The sequence below is a fragment of the Pristis pectinata genome, chromosome 1, assembly GCF_009764475.1.
Source record: "Pristis pectinata isolate sPriPec2 chromosome 1, sPriPec2.1.pri, whole genome shotgun sequence".
In the NCBI taxonomy this organism is placed as follows: Eukaryota; Metazoa; Chordata; class Chondrichthyes; order Rhinopristiformes; family Pristidae; genus Pristis; species Pristis pectinata.
This window is the reverse complement of record NC_067405.1, coordinates 59,764,852-59,790,729: the sequence shown is the minus strand read 5'-3', so window position 1 is coordinate 59,790,729 and position 25,878 is coordinate 59,764,852. Positions and strand designations below refer to the sequence as shown.

The window sequence follows — 25,878 nt, the reverse complement described above, 5'->3', positions numbered from 1 at the left end:
TATGTCGAGATATTCAGAAAACCAGGAGAGAGAGAAACATGTGGTCAGAATAGAGAAACAGAGCTATCAGTCATCTTAGACCCAAAACCTTTTTCAGGTTTGCAGTGCTAATATTCCACTGAATTTCAACAACCTGCAATTCCACTGATTCCCTTCCCTCCACCCACTTATCCCCACCTCTGAACCACCATCCCTCCCAATTCTGCTGACTCCATTTCTTCCTCCTCCTCCCTCCACACCAACCTCCTAATTGATCAGGACCCTCACACATTTTAGAGTAAAAACAATGCAATCTATTTGAGCTGTTCTGAGCTTCTGCTAATGTTCTTGTTAACTTGTTTGCATAACAATGTGCCTATTTTAACTCAGTTTAGTTTTGTGTAATTTCTTTAAATACTGTCCCATCATAGAAACTTGGAACACAAAGCACAGAAATGGATTTGTGATTTGTATTTGCTTAAATATTTCATTCCTAATATCAGTTCAGTGTGCATAACTGTTTAATATCAAATATAACCAATGCACAATTTAGGACTAACCTATGTAATTGGACAATGGTTCTGTACCGGCTTCTAATGTTACTTGAATAACTCTCAGCTTCTAAAATATTAATGAAGGGGGCCACTGTTGCAAATAGTTTGCAGAAGAAAATTCTGTTTTTATTTCAGTGAGAAAGATGGCAAATATACTTAAGATATTTATTTAGTCGTCACATGTACACCGAAACACAGTGAAATGCATCTATTTGCGTTACTGAGAATGTGCTGGGGGCAGCCCGCAAGTGTCACCACTCTTCTTGCGCCAACATAGCATGCCCACATCTTTGGAATGTGGGAGGAAACCGGAGCACCTGAAGAAAACCCACGTAGTCAAGGGGAGAACGTACAAACTCCTTACAGACACCAATGGGATTATACTTAAATCATGACATTCTTAATTGTAGGATGTTCCAAAGCACTTGGATATGTAATCACTGATGCAACACAGGAAATGTGGTTGCAAATGTGCACTTAACAAGTGCTACAAACAGCAATGAAATAAATGGCTAGATAATCTGTTTTTAGCTTTAGCTATAATGCTGGGAGAACACACTTGTTTTCTCTCCCAAGTTATGCCATGAGATCTTTTAAGTGCATCTGTGGGAATCACAAGCTGTTAATTTAATGCCTTATTCGAATGCCAAGCTAATCCATATAATGTTCTCATTGGTTGTCTGTGTTGGTTCATTGGAGTTAACCTTATAAATGAAACAAGAAACCATGGTTCAAGAAACCTTGGTTTGATCCTGAGCAGTGACTCAGCAGCTCTACTAGCTGCACCACTGTCCGCCTCCAATAGCTGATCCAGGACCTGCTAATGTGCGGGCTTCCCCATTACCCAATCTTGTTGCATTAAATTGGAACTTTTGCAGTACATTGCTTAGCTTTTATTTCCCAATCACAACAAAAGCAGTCCTTTCAATTCACTGTTTGAACTCTATCCAGTATTCTTGGAAGACACAGACATTGTGCAGTGCAAATTATTTAAGCATTTAGGGACAAAGGTGCTCTGGCTAATCATTTAAGTTTCATCAGGGGACTTCTCAGATACATTGCCTCTGCATTTGATCCTGCTGCAGTTCCAACATGATGAGTTATTAAAATATTTGAGAAAGGTCACCACTTGACCGCAAGATAAGTTGTTTCAAAATGTGCCATCTCTAATGTCCTTAAATTGCTTATCATTTGCATTTCAATGCCAATAGTGCCCGAGGCATCACTCATCACGCCAGACAACTGACAATGATGAAGCTAAGAATGAACAATATGTAGCGGCTGCTACCACGATGCGAAAGTAAAACACTAGTCGATGAGTTGCAGAACAAAAACTGATTTATTATGCTGCCTTGCGTGGGCCTTTTAAGAGGAACTGTTCCCGCCCACCGAAAACAGAAATGACGTCTGCGCTATGTTATCAAACCTTTCCTGCGCGCGGGTTCTCCCCGTCGCTCGGGGAAGACGAAGTCCCAGCGCCATCTTGGGCCTTGCCGCTCCGACGACACGCGACCTGACCGCTGAGCTGGTTCACTTGCTCAGATGGTGAGTCACTACACAACCCACCTCCCCCCCAACCCCCCCCAGAACCGGCGATACAGTCCCCAAGGTTTGCGGGCTGTGCTAGCCGTTGCTTAGGAGGTCGGCCTCTGCGTCGCGGAGTTGGGACCTTGACCGGTTGTTGTAGATCTAAATGGGCTGGTTTGAGGTGGTCCGTCGTGAAGACTTCTTCCTTGCCCCCAGTGTCCAAAATAAAGGTGGACCCATTATTCCTGATGACCCGGAACGGCCCCCCGTATGGTCGTTGCAACGGTGCCCGGGGTGTGCCCCTGCGGACGAAAACGTGCTTACAGTCTCGTAGTTCCTTGGGCTCACAGGATGGGGTTTGACCATGCTGCAAAGTGGGAATCGGTGCCAAGCTGCCGAGCCTCTCACGCAGTCTTTCCAGGACTGCCGCGGGTTGTTCCTCTTGCCCCCAAAGAGCAGGTATGAACTGTCCTGGGATGACCAGGGGAGCACCGTACACGAGTTCAGCTAATGAAGCATGGAGATCTTCCTTGGGGGCAGTGCATATGCCGAGCAGGACCCAAGGCAGTTCTTCGACCCAGTTAGGACCCTTCAGGCGGGCCATCAGGGCTGATTTTAGATGGCGGTGGAAATGTTCCACTAACCCGTTTGATTGAGGGTGGTAGGCCGTGGTGGTATGCAGCTGCATCCCTAGCACGTTTGCTAATGCAGACCATAGGCTGGAGGTAAACTGGGTGCCCCTGTCTGAAGTGATGTGGGCCAGAACACCAAAATGCGAGGTTCAAGTTGTGAGCAGCACCCGGGCGCAGGAATCAGTCGTGATGTCGGAAAGAGGGGTTGCCTCTGGCCACCTCGTGAACCGGTCCACGATGGTGAGGAGGTACCGGGCTCCTCCTGAAACTGGCAGGGGACCAACGAGGTCGACGTGGATGTGGTCAAACCTTCTATGTGTGCGACCTTGGTGTGTCGTTGGATTTTCGATGTCTGGCAGTGCGGACAAGTCCTGGCCCACTCACTGACCTGTTTGCACAGGCCGTGCCAGATGAACTTGCTGGTGACCAGTGGGACAGTTGATCTGATGGATGGGTGCGCCAACCCGTGTACTTAGTCGAAAACGCGTTTCTGCCAGGCTGCAGGAACTCTAGGGCAGGGCTGACCTGTTGCGATGTCGCAAAGGAGGGTCTGCTGACCTGGACCGACTGCAGGCCCGAGACTGCGGTTCTGTAGCTAGGCAGCTCGTCGTCGGCTCGCTGTGTGTCAGCTAGGGTCGCATAGTCTACACCCAGGGACAGGCTGTGGATGGTCGGTCTGGAAAGCGCGTCAGCAACGACATTGTCCTTTCCAGAGACATGTTGGATATCCGTTGTGAATTCGGAAATGTAGGACAAATGTCGCTGCTGACGAGCTGACCAGGGATCGGAGACCTTGGAGAAGGCGAAAGACAAAGGCTTATGGTCAGTGAAAGCGGTAAAAGGCCTGCCTTCTAAAAAGTACCGGAAATGCCAGACCGCCAGGTACAGTACTAGAAGTTCCCGATCAAAAGCGCTGTATTTCAGTTTGGGTGGTCTAAGGTGCCTGCTGAAAAATGCCAAGGGTTGCCAACGGCCTTCGATTAGTTGTTCCAGTACCCCACCGACCGCGGTGTCGGATGCGTCCACCGTGAGGGCGGTTGGGATGTCTGTCCTAGGGTGTACCAGCATCGCGGCGTCTGCCAGGGCGTCAGTGGCCTTAACAAAGGCAGCCGTGGCCTCGTCGTTCCAGGCGATGTCCTTGTCCTTACCAGCCATCGGCGAGAACAAAGGGCACATGATACGAGCTGCTGCAGGGATGAACCGATGGTAAAAGTTGACCATCCCCAGGATTTCTTGCAGGCCTTTGACCGTGTTGGGATGGGCAAAATGGCGGATAGCGTCTACCTTGGCGGGTAGGGGTGTTGCTCCTTTGCTGGTGATTCTGTGGCCGAGGAAATTGATAGAGTCGAGTCCGAATTGGCACTTGGCCGGGTTGATAGTGAGGCCGAAATCACTCAGACGGGAGTAAAGTTGGCGGACGTGGGAAAGGTGTTCTTGGCGGTCACGGCTGGTGATTAGTATGTCATCTAAATAAATGAACACGAAGTCCAGGTCGCGGCCTACTGCGTCCATCACCCGCTAGAAGGTCTGCGTGGCGTTCTTAAGGCCGAACGGCATTCAAAGGAATTCGAAGAGGCCGAATGGAGTGATGATCGCAGTTTTGGGGACGTCGTCAGGGTGGACCAGGATTTGGTGGTATCTCTGGACGAGGTCCACCTTGGAGAAGATGTGGGCCCCATGTAGGTTCGCCGCGAAGTCCTGGATGTGAGGGACGGGGTAGCGGTCTGGGGTGGTGGCGTCATTCAGCCTGTGATAGTCGCCGCAGGGCCTCCACCCACCAGTAACTTTGGAGACCATGTGCAGAGGGGAGGCCCAGGGGCTGTCTGACCTGTGAATGATCCCCAGCTCCTCCACGCGGCGGAACTCTTCCTCTGCCAGGTGGAGCTTGTCTGGAGGTAGTCGTTGTGCTCGGGCGTGAAGGGGTGGCCCTGTGGTAATGATGTGATGCCGCACCTCGTGTTTGGGCATGGAATTTGTAAACTGAGGTGCCAAAGCCAATGGGAACTTGGCTAGGAGCTTGGTGAACTCGACTAGGAGCTTGGTGAACTCGTTGCCAGACAGGATAACGGAGTCCAGGCGTGGGGCTGGTAGGCTAGCTTCTCCCAGGGAGTAGGTTTGGAAAGTTCTGGAATGCACTAGCCGCTTCCCTCGCAGGTTGACTAACAGGCTGTGGGCCCGAAGGAAATCGGCTCCCAGGAGTGGCCGGGCGATGGCGGCAAGGGTAAAGTTCCAGGTAAAATGGCTGTCGCCGAATTGTAATTGAACTGTATGGGTACCGAAAGTCCGTATCGTTGTGCCGTTTGCGGCTTTGAGTGCGGGAGTCTGTTGCCTGCTACGAGTGTCACGGCCGGTCGGGGGCAAAACACTGACCTCTGCTCCAGTATCGACAAGGAAATGACGCCCGGACTGCTTGTCCCAAATGAATAGGAGGCTGTGTTGGTGGCCAGCCGCCATAGCCATCAGCGGCGGCTTGCCCTGGTGTTTCCCTGAAACTTACAGGGTGGGCGGCATCGACGGGCCTCCGCGCCCACCTCTGATGGTAGAAACACAGCTGGTCACCAGTGTCGTCGCCTGTGTTTCTGGGGTGTGGTCGCTCGGTTGCTGGGACTGGTTTAGGTAGGCGTTGGGCCCACGGTCTTGCAATTTGGCCGACGGACGACCTGCTCTTGCGTTTGGCCTTCCACAGGACATCTGCCTGGGTGGCTACCTCATGTGGGTTGCTGAAATTGGCGTTGGCCAACAGCAGGTGAATGTCGTCGGGTAGTTGTTCGAGGAAGGCCTGTTCGAACATCAGGCAGGGCTTATGTCCCTCAGCCAAGGCCAGCATCTCATTCATCAGGGCCGATGGGGATCTGTCCCCCAGGCCATCAAGATGAAGCAGGCAGGTGGCGCGCTTGCGACGGGAGAGGCCGAAGGTCCGAATAAGGTCGTCTTTGAAAGCCAGGTACTTGCCTTCCTCCGAATGAGACTGGATGAAGTCTCCGAATGAGACTGGATGAAGTCTCCGACCTGGGCGGCTGTCTCCTGGTCCAGGGAGCTGTCCACGTGGTAGTACCGTGTGGAGTCGAGGTGATCTGCCGAAGTTGGAATTGTGCTTCGGTCTGGTTGAACCAGACGCGGGGCCGAAGCGTCCAAAAGGTGGGCAGCTTGAGTGCCACTGCATTGGCTGCTGCGTTGTCGTCCATTGTGTTGGTCCAAAATCCATTTGGACCATCGGGGTCACCAATGTAGCGGCTGCTACTGCGATACAAAAGTAAGACACTAGTCGATGAGTTGTAGAACAAAAACTGATTTATTTTCCCGCCTTGTGTGGGCCTTTTAAGAGGAACGGTTCCCACCCACTGAAAACGGAAATGACGTATGCGCTATGTCATCAAACCTTTCCCGCACGTGGGTTCTCCCCGTCGCTCGGGGAAGACTGAGGCCCAGCGCCATCTTGGGCCTCGCCGCTCCAACAATGTGTGGCCCAACCGCCAAGCCGGTTCGCTTGCTCGGACGGTGAGTTGCTACAAATACATGAAAAGGGACGCTTCCTATTAGATGTACATTATAATAAGTCGCAACATGGTTATCTAGTCAAAAGCAAACACCATTAAAGATTAATATTTCTTTTTGCATGTTTGAGGGTGTTCAAACACAGTGTTCAGTCACCTTGGGCAATGAAGGTTATCCAAGTTTGTGCTTTTAAGATATCTGAAATGAAGTGGCTGAAAGAATAAGTGAGGAAGAGCTTAAAATACACACCCTAAATTTTTAAAGAAATTTTTTAGCAAATTTTATTGTGGAGATAGAGAGAAATTTCACCCACTATTTTGATCTGTGTAACTTGACATGCAACTCATAACTTTTGTCAGAGAATTCCACTTCTTTGCCATTGATGCATGCCTGGTTCTACTATTGGATGTGGGTGTATGGTATTTATGATAAGGTGGTCATCAATCTCTGGTGCATGACCATTTGGTGCATCATACGGTACTGATCTATAAGCCAATCTTGTATGGTTCTAGCACTAAAGCAATTCAGTTCCAGAGCTAATCCCATTTAGTTAAATCCAGAAGTTCAGCAGAGCTCATCGCCAGATGGATAGAGAGTTAGTTTGCTTAAGAAGCATTTGAAATAAAAATCAGTCTCACCCACTCTTTGTAGCATAGTCCTGCTTCTACTTCCCAATTGTCCAATCCTAATCCCCAATTCATGCCTCCCATCTGAATGAATTTCTTAAATTTAGTTTCTGATGTCATGGGTGCTCCAAAACTTCACAAAGCAGCTACTCCTGGCTTTAATGAGCTCGCTGAGCAAGGCCAAGGCTTGTCTTCTGCCTGCTGAATTGGGGAGATGGTGTCCCTGATTGCATACAAGTTGCATGATGATTTGATGCAATTTCAATGGTCACATCATGAGTTAAGACTCATATTCACAAACTTTCACTCAAATCAGTTTTCTCCATATGTGCATACTTCACACTTAATGCTTTGCACATCATGGCAGATTCTTCACAACAAACAAACAAACCAGAGCCGGAAAACCTGATTATAATTTTGGACTGACACAATGGGCTAACTAGCATGGTCTAAACATGCTTGAGAATGAATATGAAATGTATATAGAATTTTTGTTCACTTACCTGTAAGTCTAGCATTCGAATGTTGTTTGGTGTCACATTATGTGCACCCAGGATATACAATACCACATTAATGTGTTCTTCTATTTGAACTGAACTTCAGGCTTACAGATAATGGAATGGGACTGTATTCCAATTTTATGCTACTCAAAAGGCACCAGAATCCTTGAACATTTTTGAAGGAGTAACATTTCTCCTGCTATTTTAAGGAAAAAAACAAGAAGATGAATATTGAATAGATTTATCTTTTAACCTCATCAAGGACTGTAGCTGAATTCTTACTGGAAGCTTTAGGTAAGCTTGATGGAGTACATAACATTTTCTTAAATTAATATGGTACTTGAGGGATAGCCTCGATGGCCAGGACTCATGTGAAGTTGCAGACTGCGACACAACATATTCAAAACACAGCAAGATGAAAGATAAACAAGAGGAAACCACATGGTTTAGAAGAGTCAGATAATTGGATCCCCCAGAATTGTACCTCCTTCACTCCTGCATGGTCTCAATCTAGATTGCTACATTGAAAATGGCTACATTTTCTGGAATTCTCACAGGGGAATCTATAGATTTGAAAATAGAGGACAGAATTTCAGAATGTTTTGGTGGGAGGTAGGAAAGCTGCCTTTTTCATTTAAACTCCTTTACTTCACTTTACTGATCAACTGTTTAATAATTCCTTCCTTTCACATGACACAGACAAACTAAAATACATTTTCAGGCCTAAATTCCAATGTTTTATTATTTGTGTGTTTTGGCAATATTGACACCTCATAATGATAATGCAGTATTTTCCAGTGTGGTGCACTAAAGCCTTACCAGCTGCAATAACATTACCGTGAACATACTTAAAAAAGCACTTCATTAGATCCAAAGCATTTTTGAGGCATCTTGAGAGCTAAGATAACGCACTATTCAATTGCTCTTTGGAAAATGACAATATTTAGTGATTTTAGTTTACTTTCAAAATAATCAAGCTGTCCATCTATATTTTCCCGCTATAGATGATCAAGTTTTGCAGTTACAGTATAATCAAGGAGTGAGACCTCGATGAACCTGTCCTACAGGCATAAAATGGGTACAGTGACAACTGGTTCCATGCATCAATGTCTAAGGACACCAAATGACATCTGAACTAAAATTGGGTTGTCTATCTTTGAGACAAAATGAAACATCTGTTACATCTGCTAATGAGATGTCTTTTATCTGTTTTAGCATCTGGGAAATTTGTCAGCCCCAGAAGGGGCAAGGATCCAGCAGACCAAGAGCCTAAAAGGTTATAGATGTGAACTCCTGTCCAATACAATCTTGGCAAACTGCTCCCCCACTCACTCTCAACTGAAGTTGCTGCTGGCATCCCAAAATCCAGGGCTGTAGAATAAGCATGATTATTTCAGGTACTCCAACTATCAGGGGACTTTCTATCTATAATGCCCAGCCTTGATACAGAACAGATTAAGTTCTTCACAAACTAAGCTCAGTTATATGGAGTTGAAGTCTTCATTTTAAGGATGGTTCTTTTGGTATGGACTAATACTTTAGTTCACAAAATCCCCCTGCTCACCAACAAATATTTGTACAGAGCCTTAACTGAAAATAAAATGTCTGTAAGATGATTCATGGAGGGCACAATCAGAAATGACACTGAATAGAAGGTGGCCAAAAGAAGAATTTGCATGAGAAAACGAGAGAGAGAGAGGGGGGGGGAAGAGAGGGGGGGAAGAGAGAGGGGGGGAAGAGAGAGGGGGGAAGAGAGAGGGGGGGAAGAGAGAGGGGGGGAAGAGAGAGGGGGGGAAGAGAGAGTGGGGGAAGGGGGGAAAGAGAGAGGGGCAAGAGAGAGGGGCAAGAGAGGGGGGCAAGAGAGGGGGGCAAGAGAGGGGGGCAAGAGAGGAGGGAAGAGAGGGGGGAAGAGAGGGGGGAAGAGAGGGGGGAAGAGAGGGGGGAAGAGAGGCGGGAAGAGAGGGGGGAAGAGAGGGGGGAAGAGAGGGGGGAAGAGAGGGGGAAGAGAGGGGGGAAGAGAGAGGGGGGAAGAGAGGGGGAGAGAGGGGGAGGGAGAGAGGGGGGAGGGAGAGAGGGGGGACAAGATGTCAGAGTTGACTGAAGCTGTGATTCAATGTGGGCAAAGTGATGGTTGATAGATTCTCCTTATTACCATATAAATTGGAAGGCCTCATTTCTGCACAATCTTCTTATTAAGCTATGCCTGTCCATGCACTAGAGCATGTTACTCATATCGATCACCATTTCTGGCAGAGAGAGACATTTGATTGACGTGGCCAAAACAAACAATGGCTTTGGCATAGATGTCAAAGCCATCCAGTTCCTCATCCCAGATGCACTTCAGATGTAAAGAGGTGGCCAATGATCATCATACTCACACACTAAGCTGATCTTTAAACCTGGCTTTGGCATCCAGCTCTAGGATGAATTCCATTTAGCTTCAGCCATTTGATGAAGGGAGGTTCACACCAACATGGACAGGGAGTCAGGTTGATTATGAAGCACTTGAGACAGGGATTATTTCCACATTTAATTTTGTGGTCATATTCAAGTGCCCACAGTGAACTTTTCCACATATCCATTATTGGAGAAGTATCTGCATCTCCCATCTGAATGAATTTCTTCAATAATGGCTGCTCCAAAACTTCATGCAGCAGCTGCTCCTGGCTTAACCAAGCTCATTGAGCCAGGTGCAGACTTGCTTTCTGTTGTATGAGTTGGGAAGGTTATGTCTCTGATAGCATACAAATCGCACAATTTGATACGATTTCAACTATCACATCAGAAGTTTGTGTCATATTAACAGAAAAAATGTTTTCAGTGTAAGCTTCTTTTCCTTCAGGTAGATATGCCACTTTTAAGTTTCTCACATCATGACAGGTTCTAAATAAAGAACAAACAAAGCAGACCCAAGCTATTAAATTACAATCTCAGACTAATTAATGATGCAATGGCTTAACAGAGTAATAATAGAAATTGTATGCGTACGGTTGTGGAAAATAGAAATGGAGCTGTAGCTTGTCAGTCGCCTTCCTGTAAGACTAGCTTTTGAAGGTTGTCTGGTGTCACATTTTGTGCACTTAGGATATACAATGCAAAAGCTACACGGTTCCATGATTTGAGCTGGGCCCATGCACGAAATACTAAATGAATGAGATTGCATTTCTAGTTTACGCCACTCATGGGACGCCACAAAGCTTGAGCACATCTGAAGGACTAAAATTACTTTTGCAATTTTCGGTGGGGGGGGGTGGGGGGTTTTAAAGATTAATAATGAAGAGATTGTTATTGCTCCACTGCATTAGGGGCTGTAGCAAGTGGCTTCTGTGGAGCATTGGACATTTTATGAAATTAACATGGTACCTGGGATGTCCTAGATGGCCAGGACTCATGAAAGTGCAGACCGCAGATAAAACACATTCAAAGCACTGCAGTGCACCTACCTCTCCACAGCAGCAGAAAGCTGCTCCAGATTGCTTGTAAGAAGACGAAATACAAACAACTCCAAGGTTCAGAAGAGTCAGATAATTAGGTCCTCTGCATTATATTTTCACCATTTCTGAATGGTCTCAACCTGGAGTGCTACATTGAAAGTGTCTTTAGGGGATCTGTGCTCATTGTTCCCTGACATTCTCATAGGGTAAACTGCAGGTTTGGAACTAGAGGACAGAATTTCAGAATGAAATTCAGAATTTCAGCTGACTGCTGCGAAGTGCATTTTGTGCAACTAAAATACATATCAGCTATTATGTTTTATTATTTGGGTGTGTTGACAATGTTGACTTCACAGTAAGAATACTGTTTTTTTCCCCAATACTGTGCACTGAAGTCTCATCGGCTCCAATTGTTGGTAAGGCAATTTGCTAGATGAAAGGTACTTTTGAAGCATTCTGAGGAATACAATAAAGCACCATAAAATTGCTCATTACAAAATGGCATTATTTACTGCTTTCGGTTTTCTTTCAAAAATAACCTATCCATTTGTTTTTTTTTCTTACTGTGATAGTTGATCAAATTTTACAGTAACAGTACAACCAAGAAATTGGTCCTTGATAACTCATTTCCATCGGGATAAAATGAGTGCAATGACAGCCAAGTTCTATGAATCAATGTCCCAAGGACACCACGACACTGTCCAACCTGAAAGTGGGATGCACCATTTCTGGGGCCAAACAAAACATCTGTTAAATCACCTCATCAGTGGCCTTTATGTATTTTAGCTTCTGGGAAACTTAGCAGTCCCAGAAGTGACAAGGATCTGGCTGCCCAAGAGCCTGCTGCTCTAAACTGTTATTGATGTGGTTTTCTGCCCAGTGCAGTCTCAGCTAACTGAGCCTCACTCATCTTTACCTGAAGCTACTGTTGGTGGGGTGGACCTTCCAAAATTTGGGACTGTAAAATGAGAAGCTCTCTGCCAAGCTAACTTGGCTTGATTATTTAAGGGAGGCTAAATGTCAGGACACACCAGGCTTTCTTGATCACTTTTATGTTGTGGCTGCTGATGCATTTCTATTGCTAAATGTCCAGACTTGCATATGGTTCACATGTAATATGGTTCAGTTACACTGAGCTGCAGAGTTTATTGTAAAGATATTTTTGCTGTAGAAATTGCCAAGAATAATAAGACTGACGTTAGGGTTTGTACAAGAATCCTCAAAATGCTCTGAACACTAGCATTTAACAGGTTTCCATCATTTAAGTTTATTAAGTTTTGCATTTTTTCCAGTTAAAAGGAATACACTTGCAATCCCCCATGCTATGCTCTGGCATCTTTTTGTCCACTCACTTATTCTGTCTGCATCCATTGTGAATCTTTGTATTTCTCCACCCAGGGAACAATGGATGCTCAGAAACTGAATTTTTTTTCTCTCTAAAGATGAAATGAATACATTTTTGCAATCTAAGGGAAGAAAGAGATCAGTAAGTTACAGAAATAACCAAGATGTTTTGAATTGTGGAGCAGTCAAAGGGCTGAATGACCAGTTTGGCATCTTTTAGCCTCCTATGTTCTGCCCTGGAAACAGAATCAGAAGGAGGAGTGTGCTAAAATAATGGTCAGACTGAGTGCTCTCTTATAACTGCTACAAACAGCATTAGGGAACAAATGATAAATGCAGCTTTCTTTCTGTTTTATCACAGTTATCACGGCTTTAAAGGATTAATCCCTCAATCCAATACTCATCTTTAAATGTTAAATTGCTTCAAGCTCTATGCCAGGACCAGTCCTCTCCAATAATCATTCAATCAAGTCAGCAAGAAATAAGTGCATCCTTTCAGATCTGAATGGCTGAGAAAAACAGTTTGCAAGAACAGATCTGAACAGCTGGAGTTTGCTGCTCTTGGTTAAAACCAAAGGTTATTCTGATCTTCACAGTTTATTGGAATGCTGTTGATCATTACAATCACTTCTCCACTTGGGACAGTGCAAGCTCACCCTCCAGTTACTACATGACAATAAAGGATCCTGCCCACTTTCTCTCACTGGATTATTTTTGTCCACTCTGCTGCAATGTTATTGGAGAAGTCTTTCTGCTGCATAAACTTCACCAAAGTATTTTAAGTTGATTGAACTTTGGGGTTGAAATGCTTAACGGTTAACCAAAAAACAATCAACTAATTAATGGGCACATACCTAAATATAAAAAGCCATAATACAGGTTCTGTTATATCCAAATTCTCATGCGTGGTCCAGCAGCAATTCTGATTTTCTATTTTTATTTTCAACCATTAGGCTAAACATTCTGCTTGTGCATTTGAAATAAGAGTAAGATGTGTCAGCAGTTTGGATCTTTAATGCATTGAACCAAGAATAAGGTTATTAATTTCACTGACTCTAGAGGGTAAAATATAATCATATGTTTAGGGAAAGGAATGGCAGGTCAAGAGTTGTTTTTACTTGAAAACAGATTAGATAATAAGTGATAGTTACACTAATGACAATTAAATAAGGATCAAAATGGAACAGGGATAGTAGGGATTTATACACTGCACTGCTACATTTTCAATTGTACAGAAGTTGGTGGTGATCACTGGTGTACCATTCAGCTGTACCAAAGAGTTTTAGAATGGCAATCCAAGCAAACAATTTCCTGCTTGCTCAATCAGTTATTTTATCTGCACTGAAGTCACATCATGTGTGGTGATTCTTATATTTCAAACCTGTGAAATTGAGGGAAAAATATCAACGTCTGTCCTTGTCTGCAATTTCGCCAAAGTTTTAAATCTTTCCAGTTCCCCACCCCAGGTAGATGAAAGAAGGGTTTAAAACTTCAGGATATAAGTACCCAACCTTTAAATCTTAAGATGCCACAAAGTGCTTGCAAAAAACAAGTGGCTGTCAAATTAACATGCCAGAGTAATGGCCCGGTAACATCACTGGCACTGCAATAAAGGGGAGGGGAATCTCCAAATTTGCATTTTTTTCGAAGACAATGATAAATGGAAGCTGCTATCTCCCTGATGTCCTAAAAATCATTGTGGGTAAAGAAGAGTGTTTTGCCACCCACAGTTCCAAACTCGAGGGCTGCCTCCTCGGACCACCATAAACACTCCTGATCATTGGCTTAGCTTTGGGCATACCAAAAGCCATCTGGAACTCATGGTCCCAAGGTTCACGGCTAAGATCTACTACTGAGAGTGTCTCCTCCCACCCACAAGCCAAGCTATCCATTTGGTAAGGACAGTGAAACTAAAATGCGTTAATGAAGTGCTGCCAGTAAGACTGGCAGAGCCTCCCTCCTCAACTTTAGTGGTTCAACATCCAACTTTGACTTGTCATGCACCCTCATAGTCAAAATCAAGATGACTAATACTGTTGAATGATATGCAGCACTGGTAACTGACAGAGGAGATGTGGCAAGAAACAAAAAAATGACCTACAAGGTGGAAGGAAAGCACGTAGGAAAGCATATTTCAAAGTAAAAGTAAACTCAGTGAACTTAATTTGGTTTACTCACCACTTTTCTTATAGAAGATAAGTTCAGTCTTGAACTCGCGCTTCTCATCCAGTGCTTTCTGGATCTGGATTTTCATGACTTCATTTGTTTCTACTCCATAGAGGAACTTACAAGCACAGCTCTTCTGCATGAGCTCAGCTCGGGCATAGCCAGTCAGTTCACAGAATCCATCAGAGCAGTACACTATTGGATACAGGTTCAGAACCTGAGCATTTCCCAGAACAAAGTTGCTGTCTGTTGGATTGAAAAAAAATACATTGTTGTCTTTTTTTCCTAAATTGATACCTCCAAATCCCCAAATAATAAAGAAATACTGCTACAGACTATCATCAATATGGAAACAATTCCCTTAGATTTCAATCTTAAAAATTGTGTTATCCTGCGTAAGAATCTTAGAGGGTATCAGATTTAGATGTACAGAATATACCTTGTAGTGTTGATTACAAAACAGATATTCAGAGGAAATCCTCCCTGTGCGGCAACATTTAATGGGTATATATAATGCAAGAAAATTTGGATTACACGGAAGATTTTAAAAATTGCACTGCTGTGTGCCAAGTTCAAAGAGAATCTGTATAAAGAGAATCAAGAACCAATAAGGGAAATGATACCAGACTTTATGTCTGTTCCATGTCAGTGAGATAGAAGTGAAAGTGTGCAAGCCGTTCAGAAAAGTAAAAGAACAGTGATTGAATTAAAAAAAACATGTGGAGAAAGGTTGGAATGCTTTTGAGAATGCATCTGGATGAAGCTTTGAGTCCAAGGAAGTTCAAAATAGGGATTGGCTGATTTGGATCTGAGAAACGAAGAGGAACAATTGGGAAAAGACTGGACTGTAAATTGGCAAGGATTAGGAAGCTGGTTAGTCAGCCTAAATCATCTGGGAGAAAAGTTTCATGAGAAATGATCAAGTATGAGAGGGGCTGAATATAAATTTAAAATATATTCCTTTACGGTGAAATCCAAGTGCAAGGTTTTGTATATAAACACATTAAACTAAAGTCTAAGACAGCATGTAATAAAATAATAGGCTTAGAATACCAAAGGTAAACAAGAAAAATGTAGAACGTTTCACAGAGAGGTGAAAAGCCAGATTTTTTAAAAAAAGACATGTACAAAACAAATGTAGAGGTCCACAAGCATTTGTAGAATGGTTGGAGAATTTCTCAGAGGCACGGCATAGATGGTCAATCAAATAATCATAGTTTTCTAACACGTTGGCAGAAATGGGAATGTGGGCATCAGATAACATTAGATATTGCTGCTAGAAAGAAATTGGTTCTGAATAAATTAGAGGAACTGAAGGCCAGTGTTAAGGATTCAGGAGTTATGGAATCATATGAATATAGCAGTCATTAATTGAAATGAGAACTAGTCTTCAGGAAACCTGCAGTAATCAGTTTGAAATTAAAAACTTTACATACTTACAATGGGAGCACATTGTAACTGACAAGACTTCACACTTTGTAAACAAACAGTGCTGTCTACAGAGCACAGGCTATTCAGAGATATGGTTTGCAAACTGACATAATCATGAGACATTCTCGTATGCCAAAGGTAAGACAACAAAGGTAGGTTAATTGGCCTACATCATACCAGGCATCAGACACCTTCAATGAAGTTATTTTGTACCATTGTGACTGAGTTCATGGAAGGTTCCACACCAGCTAAGTAATTTTTTCACTTAACACATCAACCATGGTCATAGGTCTATCAATAATTGGGATACTTGTGTACTCAGAGAGTCAGCCCCCACAACACTAATTTTGTGTGTCTGTGTTCTCTGTCCTCAAAAGCTTTTAGACCATCCATGTGAATTACTTTGTCCCAGCAAAGGTCTTTGAACATTCAGAGTGTCTTGTCAGTTACATTGTGCTCCCATTGTAAATATGTAATTCAATGGAACCATTTGCCAGACAAAAAATATTGAAGTAAACAATATCTTTGTAGCTGTTTAAATTGTATTGAATCACCTGCTGTTATCTATGTTCTCAACAGTATAAAAACTTGATGTACTTTGAGTTCAGGGGACTCTACTGAGTGTCTCCAAGAGAATGTCTTCTTGTTGTGATGAATAAAGACCTTTTATATCAACCAGCTTCAGTCTCCAAATGATTCAGTTCACAGTCACAACAGCCAGTAAATTAATGGCCTATGAAGACTTCAGACAGTCAATCAGACCAAAACATGTCATTCTGACTTACAAACTGAAAATGTTGGCAATACTCAGCAGGTCAGGCAGCATTAACCGTTTCCCTTTCATAGACGTTGCCTGATCTGAGCAATTCCAGCATTTTCGTTTTTTATTTCAGACTTCCAGCATCTGCAGTTTTTATTTTCATCTGGTGCTGACTCGTGTATTTCTGCATATTTGTATAGACAGCATTTACAGCCTGCTAAGAGGATTGCCTCGAAATTCATCCCTAGTTGGTGGCACTAAATTTCGATGAATAGAAGAACACATAGCGATTGTCATCTGATGGGTTCAACACTACTAACTAGAGTTGAATTTTGAGGACTTAAATTATGGTCACTTTCTTTTTTAGATATTTTGCAAACCCTGTACGTTTAACTGTTTCTGTGTCAGAGGTCTCTCTTCTAAGCCAGAGGTTCAAGCTTCTTTCCAGGGTTTAAAATCTAGGTGGTATTGCTCTGTTGGAAGTGCCATCTTTCAGATGAGGGATCTCTCCAACAAAGAGCAGAGGAGTTCTCCACGGCTAATGTGGATACTTGCTCTAGTGTTTCCCAAAATACAATGGAGAAAAGTCTACATTTTCTCCAAGAAGCCAGAGGATAGGGCAGTTACTATATAAATGCAAGCCTTTCTTTAGCTGTGCAAGACTAAATGTAGTGAGAGACAGAACAACAGTTACATTATGATTGGGAGAGAGAAACCAGAAGATATCAAAGGATTCAATTATAAACATTTTCAATGGATTAATCAGATATTTTTTATTAAAAGAGAAATCAATAAAACAAGATGGTTAAATTCTAGAGACGCAAGAGACGGAAGATGATGGAATCTGGAGCAACACATAAATGTTGGAGGAACTCAGCAGGTCAGGCAGCATCTATGGAGGGAAATGGACAGTCAATGTTTCAGGTTAGACCCTCCATCTGGACTGAGGAAGGTCCAGATGAAGGGTCTTGACCCGAGACATCCACTGTCCATTTCCCTCCATAGATGCCACCTGACCTGCTGAGTGCCCCCAGCGTTTGATAGTTAAATTCGAGATGGACAGATATATCCAACTTCATAATTCTCTCATCAGACCACACTTTGATTACTGTTTCTAATTCTGGTCATCTCTTAACAAGAGAGATTTCTATACTGGAAGAATACCCCAGAAGCTGAAACCTCATTTCAAAGGACTGAATATGGTAGAAGATAAGTAACATATGCTGTGGATAAAGGGGAACCAGTGAATGAACCATATTTAGTGTTCCAGAAGACATTTTATAAGGTGCTGAATCAGAAGTTATTGCAGAAAACAACAGCTCATGATGTAGGAACTAACATAAGGGGATGGACAGAAGATTGCCTGGCTAACAGAAAAGAGAGCAGGTATAAATGGGTCTTTTTCTGGGTGGCAATATGTAATGTGTGGTGTGCCACAGGGACCAGTGTTGATAGCTCAATTTTTTAAAAACATGAATGAAAGCACTGAAGATACGATTGTTAAATTTGCTAATGGCACAAAGACAGGTAGGAAGATAAGTTGTGAAGAGGGCTTCAAAGTATTATAGACAGTTGAAGTGAATGGGCAAAGATTTAGCAAATGGATTATATGATGAGAAGTTGCAAAATTGTCACTTTGGCAGGAAAGATAAAATCATATTATCTAAATGGTGAGAGATTGTTGACCTCTGAGATGCAGAGGGTTCTGGGTATCCTAGTGCATGATTCACAGAAGGCTATTATCCAGGTACAGCAAATAATTAGGAAAATTAACAACATTATTAGTTATTGCTTGGAAATAGCATGGAGGTTATGCTTCATTTATAGGGTGCAATGGTGAGCCTACATCTGAAGTCTGTGTACAATATTGTTGGTCTTATTTAGGGAAGGCAGTACGGTAGTGTAGTGGTTAGCGTAACACTATTACAGCACCAGCAACCTGGGTTCGATTCCCGCTGCTGTCTGTAAGGAGTTTGTACATTCTCCCTGCGTCTGCGTGGGTTTCCTCTGGGTGCACCAGTTTCCTCCCACATTCCAAAGACGTACGGGTTAGGAAGTTGTGGGCATACTGTGTTGGCGCCGGAAGCGTGGCGACACTGCGGGCTGCCCCCAGCACATTCTCAGTAATGCAAAAAGACACACTTCACTGTGTGTTTCGATGTACATGTGACTAATAAATAAATATCTATATCTATGTAACTGCATTTGAGCATTTACTAGACATCTGGAATGAGCAGGTTATCTCAAGAGGAATGGTTGGACAGGCTAGGCTTGTATTCACTGGAGTTTATTGGACTGTGAGGTAACTTGATTGAAATATACAAGGTCCTGAGAGGTCTTGACAAGGTGGACATGGAGAAGATGCATTCTATTTCCTCTTTTGGGAGAATTTAAAACTAGGGGCTCACTGTTTAAAAATAAGGGGTCACCCATTTAGTACAGAGATCTTCCTGTGGGTCATATGTGTTTCATAAGTTTAATTCTGCATCCCTGACTGTTCTAGAGAAGGTAGTAGTGAGCTACCTTCTTAAACTGCTGCAGTTATTCTGGTGAAGATGTTCCTGCAATGCTGTTGGGTAGAAAGATCCAGGATTTCAACCCAACAACATTGAAGAAATAGCAAACTATTTCCAAGTCAGGACAGTGTGCAAGTTGAAGTGCAACCAGCAGGTAGGTAGTAGTGTTCTCATGTTCCTGGTGCACTTGGTGGTCCGGGTCACAGGTTTGGTAGATACTCTTGGAGTAGCCTAGGTAACGGCAGTGTATTTTGTAGACTGCACACACTGTAACCACAGTGCACAGTGGTGGAGGTAATGAATGTTTAAAGTAGTGGATGGAGTGCCAATCAAGCAGGCTGCTTTCTCCTGGATGGCGTTGAGTTATTGAGTGTTGATCAAGCTCAGCTCATCAAGTTAGGCAGACAATATTCCATCAAGTTCCTGACTCGTGGTGGTGGAAAGATTTTCGGGTGTCAAGAAGTGAATCACTTCCCAAGGATACCTAGGTTCTGACCTGCACTAAGAGCTAAGGTATTTATATGGCTGGTCCAGGACAGGTTCCTGGAAACTCTCTTGTTGACGATGGTCATTGTCTGGTGCCTTTGTGATATAAGTGTTACTTGCTGCTTCTCAGCCCACGCCCACTTGTTTACAAGATCTTACTGCATGCAGGCATGGACTGCCTCAATTACTGAATGGTTGTGAATGGAATTCAACAATATGTGGTCATCAGTGAACATTCCACTTCTGATTACAAGGAATTTCATTGATGAAGTAACTGAAGATAATTGGGCCGAGCACACTGTCCTGAATTGAACCGAATTGGTTTATCCTTGTCACATGTACCACAATACAGTGAAAAGCTTTTGTTTGCATGCAATCCAGACAGATCATTCCCTACATTAGTACATCAAGGTAGTAAAAAGGAAAACATAATGCAGAATACAGTGTTACAGTTATGGAGAAAGTGCAGTGCAGGTAGACAAATAACTCGGCATTGGTGTCATAGGTCTGAGATGATTAGCCTCCAAAACTGAGGGCAGTCATGTCTGAAATTCAGCTCTTCAGTCCATGTTTGGACCAAGGATGTAATGAGGTCTGGAGCCCATAGGCTCTCACAAAGCAAAAACCTGGGAATCAGTGAATAGGTTATTAGTTATTAGGTGACACATGACAGCACTGTTGACAATGTCTTCCACCAGCTTGATGCCAGTATTATAATTCCACTGCAACAGTTTGGCCTGAGTACAGCTAATTCTGGCGTGCAAGTCTTCAGTACTGCACTTGTCCTTTCCCATAACCTTGTGGTCCTTTCCCATAACCTTGGTTGTCTGCCATTTCTTAATATTGCATGGAGTGGATCAAATTGGCTGGCTTCTATGAAGGTGGGACCTCAGGAGGAAGCACAATGGATCATCTATCCAGCACATCAGGCTAAATATTGTTTCAAATATTTCAAGCCTTATCTATGGCACCCATATGGCATTATTGAAGATGGGGATATACATCAAACCTCCACCTTCCAGTACCCTTTAATTTCCAGTATCATTCACAATTCAATGTGGCAGGTCTGAAGATGTGATCTGATCCATCGGTTATGAGATTGTTTAGCTCTATCAATTGAACACCATTGCTCCCAGTATGCCCTTCTGCATTCTTTATTGGACCACAGTTAATTTCCAGTTTGATTTCAGTGGTGGAGTGAGGAATATGGTAAACTATGAGGTTACAGAATATGCAGGTGTATATTTCTGCTGCTGTTGATGGTCTACAGAGTCTCATGAATGCCTGGCTTTCAACTACTAGATTTGATCTTTATCTATTCCATCTAAAATGATCATAGTGCCTCAAAACACGATGGGGTGTCTTTCATGTGAAGTTGGGACTTTGTCTTCTCAAGGACTGCAGTGGTCATACCTACCATGGACAGATGCATCTGCAACGGGTAGATTGGTGAAGATCAGGTCAAGTGGTTTGCTTATTACCCGCAATAGGCCCAGTCTGACAGAGCTGTCCTTCAGGACTTTGCCAGTGATGATGCCAGCAGGCCATTCTTGATTTGGACATTGAAGTCCTCCATCCAGAGTACATTCTGTGTCCTTACTACTTTCACCATTTCTTCCAAACGTTGTTGAACATGAAGGAGCACTGATTCATTAGCTGAGGGTGGACAGTAGGTGGTAATCTTGGTTTCCTTGTCCACATTTGACCTGAAGCCATGTGATTACATGAGATCTGGAGGCAATGTTGAGGACTTCCAGGGATATTCTTTCCAGTCTGTGTAGCACTGTACTGCTACCCCTGGTGAATCTGTGCTGCTGATGTGACGGGATGTACCCAGAGATAATGACAGAGGAGTCTGCTACTTTCTTTCTAAGATGCAATTCGAAAGGTGCAAATATGTCAGGCTGTTGCTCAACTGGATTGTGGAACAGCTTTCCTAAATTAAACACCAATCCCTGGAGATTTACAAGTAGTAACAGAGATCTGTGACACTTTCTGGGCAGAGCTCCAGCCAGATAGCTTGGACTGCTCTTTCTATCAAGGTCAAGGTCACTGTCATTCTAGGTGGCAGTCGATGATCTATGTCATGCATTTGCTCAGGGTGTTCCAAGTACGGTATTAAAGGTCAAAACAACATCCCTTGACTTGGATAAAGGGATGGCATGAGTTACTGGTTATAGGAAAGCTCCATGTTCTTGTTCACTTTACACACATCCTCATAAAAATTACCTCACTGCTGGATCAGTTCCACCTGATTGAAGGGAAACCACCCAGAGGATACAGATCAGTAGGAAATGCAGTATGTACACAGCAAGGGCTAACAATCGGCAGTGAAATGATTCTCCAGAGGTGGTACTTCGGGTGTTAGCTGAGGAATAAGTGTTGGACAAGACACCATTTCAAACTCTGTCACTCTCTTTAAATAGTACTATGGGACATCTTATGTGCACAAGGTTGTAGCGGAGAGGCAAGATCTAGTGACGTCTTATCTAAACAACACAACATCCCCAACGCTGTGGGACCCTCCTCGCTCATACCCTGTCACTAACCTCGCCAAATGCCCCACCCCCAATCTCATATCATACCCCCAGCCTGATCACCACACTCAACCCTTCTCCCTCTCCTCTGAGCTCCCTTCCCACTATGTTACATGCCCTAAGCTTTCCCTTCCATCACTCTCTTGTGACCCCACATCTTGCCTCAGTTCCAATCTCTGCCAGGATTTCACCATCCCTCACCCCTGACCTCCACCTCTCTGATGCAGAGCGCTGTGTCCTCAGGAGAGGCCTCACCTTCATACCCTTGCACCCACACCTCAACAGGTTCTAGGCCTGTTTGTGACGGCGAGCTCTTCTTCCATCACCTCTGCCTCCATGTCTAATCTTTGGCAAGGAGTCCTCACCCTCCAATGGTGACCCTTTCTCACATCTCCAACACTCATCTTTCTCGCGGACACCCCACTCTGGCCTTTTTACCTTCTCTTGACCTTTTCATTTGCAACTGTCAACGTGACAACATCCTCGTTGACTTCTCCACTCCTATCAACCCCTTCAAATGAGCAGCTCTCCACTTACTTCTCACCAATCCCTCATCATCAACCCCACAGGTAGGGCAGTGGCAGTGCCATTGTGGTCTGGTGGACAACCTCTACCTTGCATCGGATAGATGGCAGCTCTTGGACACCTCCTCAAGTCTACCCCGGACCATGACCCCATCAACCAACACCAGGCCACTATCTCTCAGACCATCACAGCAGGAGATCTCCCCTCCACAGCCTCTAACCTGATTGTACCCCAACCCCTCATTTCCCGCTTCTATATCTTTCCCAAGACCCACAAACATGACCATTCTTGAAGGCCCATTGTTTCTGCCCGCTTTTTCCCCAGTGAATGTATTTCCTCATACCTCGACTTCATCCTGCTTCCTCTTGTTCAGTCCCTCCCCACCTACATCTGGGACACCTTGCATCCCTGCCACCACTTTGGCAATTTCCAATTCCCTGGTCCCACCACCTGATCTTCACCATGGACGTCCAGTCTTTATACACCTCTATTCCCCCTTCAGGAAAGTCTTGAGGCCTTCCATTTCTTTCTGGAATGAAGATCCAACCAGATCCTCTCCACTAGTTCGCCTGGCAGAATTTGTTATTACCCTGAACAACTTCCCTTTTGGTTCCTGTCAGTTTCTGCAAATCAAAGGTGTAGCCATGGGCTCTCTCATGGGTGCTGGCCATGCCTGTCTTTTCGTTGGCTACGTGGGACAATTCCTGTTCCAAACCTACTCTGGCACCACTCCCCAACTCTTTCCCCTCTACATCGACAACCGCATTGATGCTGCCTCCTGCACTCATGTGGAACTTGTCAATGCTATCACCTTCGCTATTAACTCCCACTCCACCTTCAAATTCACTTGGACCATTTCTGACCAGTCTTTCCCTTTTCTGGATCTCTCTGTCTCCATTTCAGGAGACCAACAATCCACTTACATTTACTATAAACCCAACGATTCCCACAGCTACCTTGACCACACTTCCTCCCACCCAGTCTCTTCTAAGGATGCCAATCTTTTCTCTCAGTTTCTCCATCTCTGCCACATCTGTTCTCAAGATGAGGTTTTCCACTCCAGGACATCTGAAATGCCATCCTTTTTCAGGAAACATGGCCTCCCCTCTACTGTGGTTGATAGAACTCTCACTAGCATTTACTGGGCTTCTGCTCTCACCCTTCTCCCTCTACACAGACAGCACAGAGATAGAATTCCCTTGGTCCTCACCTTTCACTTCATCAGCCTCCACATCATCCTTCATCATTTCTGCCAGCTGCAACATGATCCCACCACCAGTCACATCATCCCATCCCTGCCCTTTCCACAGGGACCACTCTCTCCCTGATTCGCTCATCTCTACCCACCCACCCCCATCCCCTGGCACTTTCCCCTGCAACTGTACAAGGTGCAACACTTGTCCCTTCACGTCCTCCCACACCACCATCCAGGGACCCAACCAGCCCTTTGATGTCAGATAAGGATTCACATGCACCTCCTCCAACCTCATCTCCTGCAATACGTGCTCTTGATGTGGCCTCTACATCAGTGAGACCTCGAAGACTATTTTGCGGAAACCTATGCTCTGTCCGTATCCTGACCATTTCAACTCCCCTTCCCATTCCCACACTGACCTGTCTGTCCTCAGCCTTCTTCACTACCAGGGTGAGGCCAAACATAAATCTAGAAGAACAGCTCCTCATATTCCATCTGAGTAGTCTACAACCCAATGGTATGAATACTGAATTTTCTAATTTCAGGTAACCTGTGCTTCCTGTTCTCTTTTCTCTCTCCCTCTTTTCCCTCCTCTCCCCAGTCACACAGTTTCATTCCCCTGTGGCACTTGTTCCATCTGCCTTTTCACCCACACCTTTGTCCAGCCCTTTCCCAAATGGTTTCCATTGTCCCTCCCTTGTCTATTTCCACATCACCTTCCAGCCTCTGTCTCGACTTCCACCCTTCCCTCCACCCCATCTATCTGCCCACTTCTCTTCTCACTCCTTGTCTATCTCTATCTATCTTCTTCCAGCCACTGCCTCCCAACACCACCCCTTCCCATCCCCCACCTGGCTCCATCTGCTCATCATCTCCCTCCTCACCTGGTTCCCTCTGCTGCCTGCCAGCCTCTGCCTCATCCTTCCTTCTATAACTCTACGTACTGGCTATCTCCCCTCTACACTCTCAGTCCTCCTGAAGGGTCTTGACCATAAACATTGACCATCGCTTTGCCTCCACAGATGCTCCTTGACCTGCTGAATTCCTCCAACAGTTTGTTTTTTTATCCCTGACAACACTATGCTTACTCAGGACAGCACAAAATAACTTAATTCATTTTCTCTCAACATTTTGTTGAACTTGTTTCAGTTTACCAATGTTGAAAGCCTCAAATGACTTACCCTGAAGAAAGAGCAGGAAATGCAAGGTGGCACACTTTTCATTAATGAAATGAACATAGAACATTACAGCAGAGTACAGGCCCTTCAGCCCACGATGTTGTGCCGACACTTTATCCTACTCTAAGATCAATCTAACCTTTCCCTCCCACATAGCTCTCCATTTTTCTATCAGAGTCAAAGAATAATTGCATTAGGGGTTTCCCTCCCTCACAAATGAAGAGATAAGTTGAAGCAATAACAAATTCTTCTTCAGCATGTATTTACATACTCTTCTCAATCCCAGGTATGAGACCACTAATGGAAACAGCACTCAAAGAGGTCATTGCAGCATTACCTTGCGAGTGTTACATCTGCTCAGCACTGAGATGTAGGGCTCAGGGCTGCACCTTGGTTGGTAAAATGAGTTTGATCTTATGATCATATGATCTTGTACAGTGAGTACAACAGGTCCATTGCTGGACCTCTTGACAGACCGTCTGGATTCTGTGGTGCCTCTCATCACCTCCTACGATGGGAGCTGCTGTTCTCCCTGTTTATTTTGCCCACAGATCTCTCCAGCCCAGAGATTTCTCTGTGGGCAACAAGCTCAAAGGCTGGCGACCACTGTTTTGTTTGTTAGTAGCTGCACTGCACACCCTGGCCCGCCCAACACCATATCTCAAAGGAAGCCTTCCATGCCGAGCCATGAATGATTCCTTGCTGCAGGAGTACAGTACCAGTGAAGGAAGAGGTCTATGAAAAGGGAATGACAATAACAGCTGGCCAAATGATCCTGAAATCATATTAAGAAACAGCTTTATATGACACAACACCATTCAGTGCTATTCACTGAAGAACATCTCTAGACAGTAACAACATCATTACAATTGGGGTGTAAGCAACAAATTTTAAGAACATCCGAATGTGAATTTTGGTACAGTTATGGTCACTAATAGAGATCAAACTAATGAAATCATTCTGTGAATGTTTCTGAATTCTGCCTTTCTGTCA

The 25,878-nt window shown here is 44.2% G+C and overlaps 1 protein-coding gene across 1 annotated transcript in view; it reads right to left on the bottom strand.

The window, feature by feature from the left end:
• Window positions 1-25,878, bottom strand: part of kcnh3 (potassium voltage-gated channel, subfamily H (eag-related), member 3) — a 518,086-nt gene that overhangs the window by 328,899 nt on the left and 163,309 nt on the right. Inside the window, exon 2 of the mRNA XM_052023088.1 lies at window positions 14,270-14,503. Coding sequence (XP_051879048.1) covers window positions 14,270-14,503 — 234 coding nt within the window. The remainder of the gene's footprint in view (window positions 1-14,269; window positions 14,504-25,878) is intronic.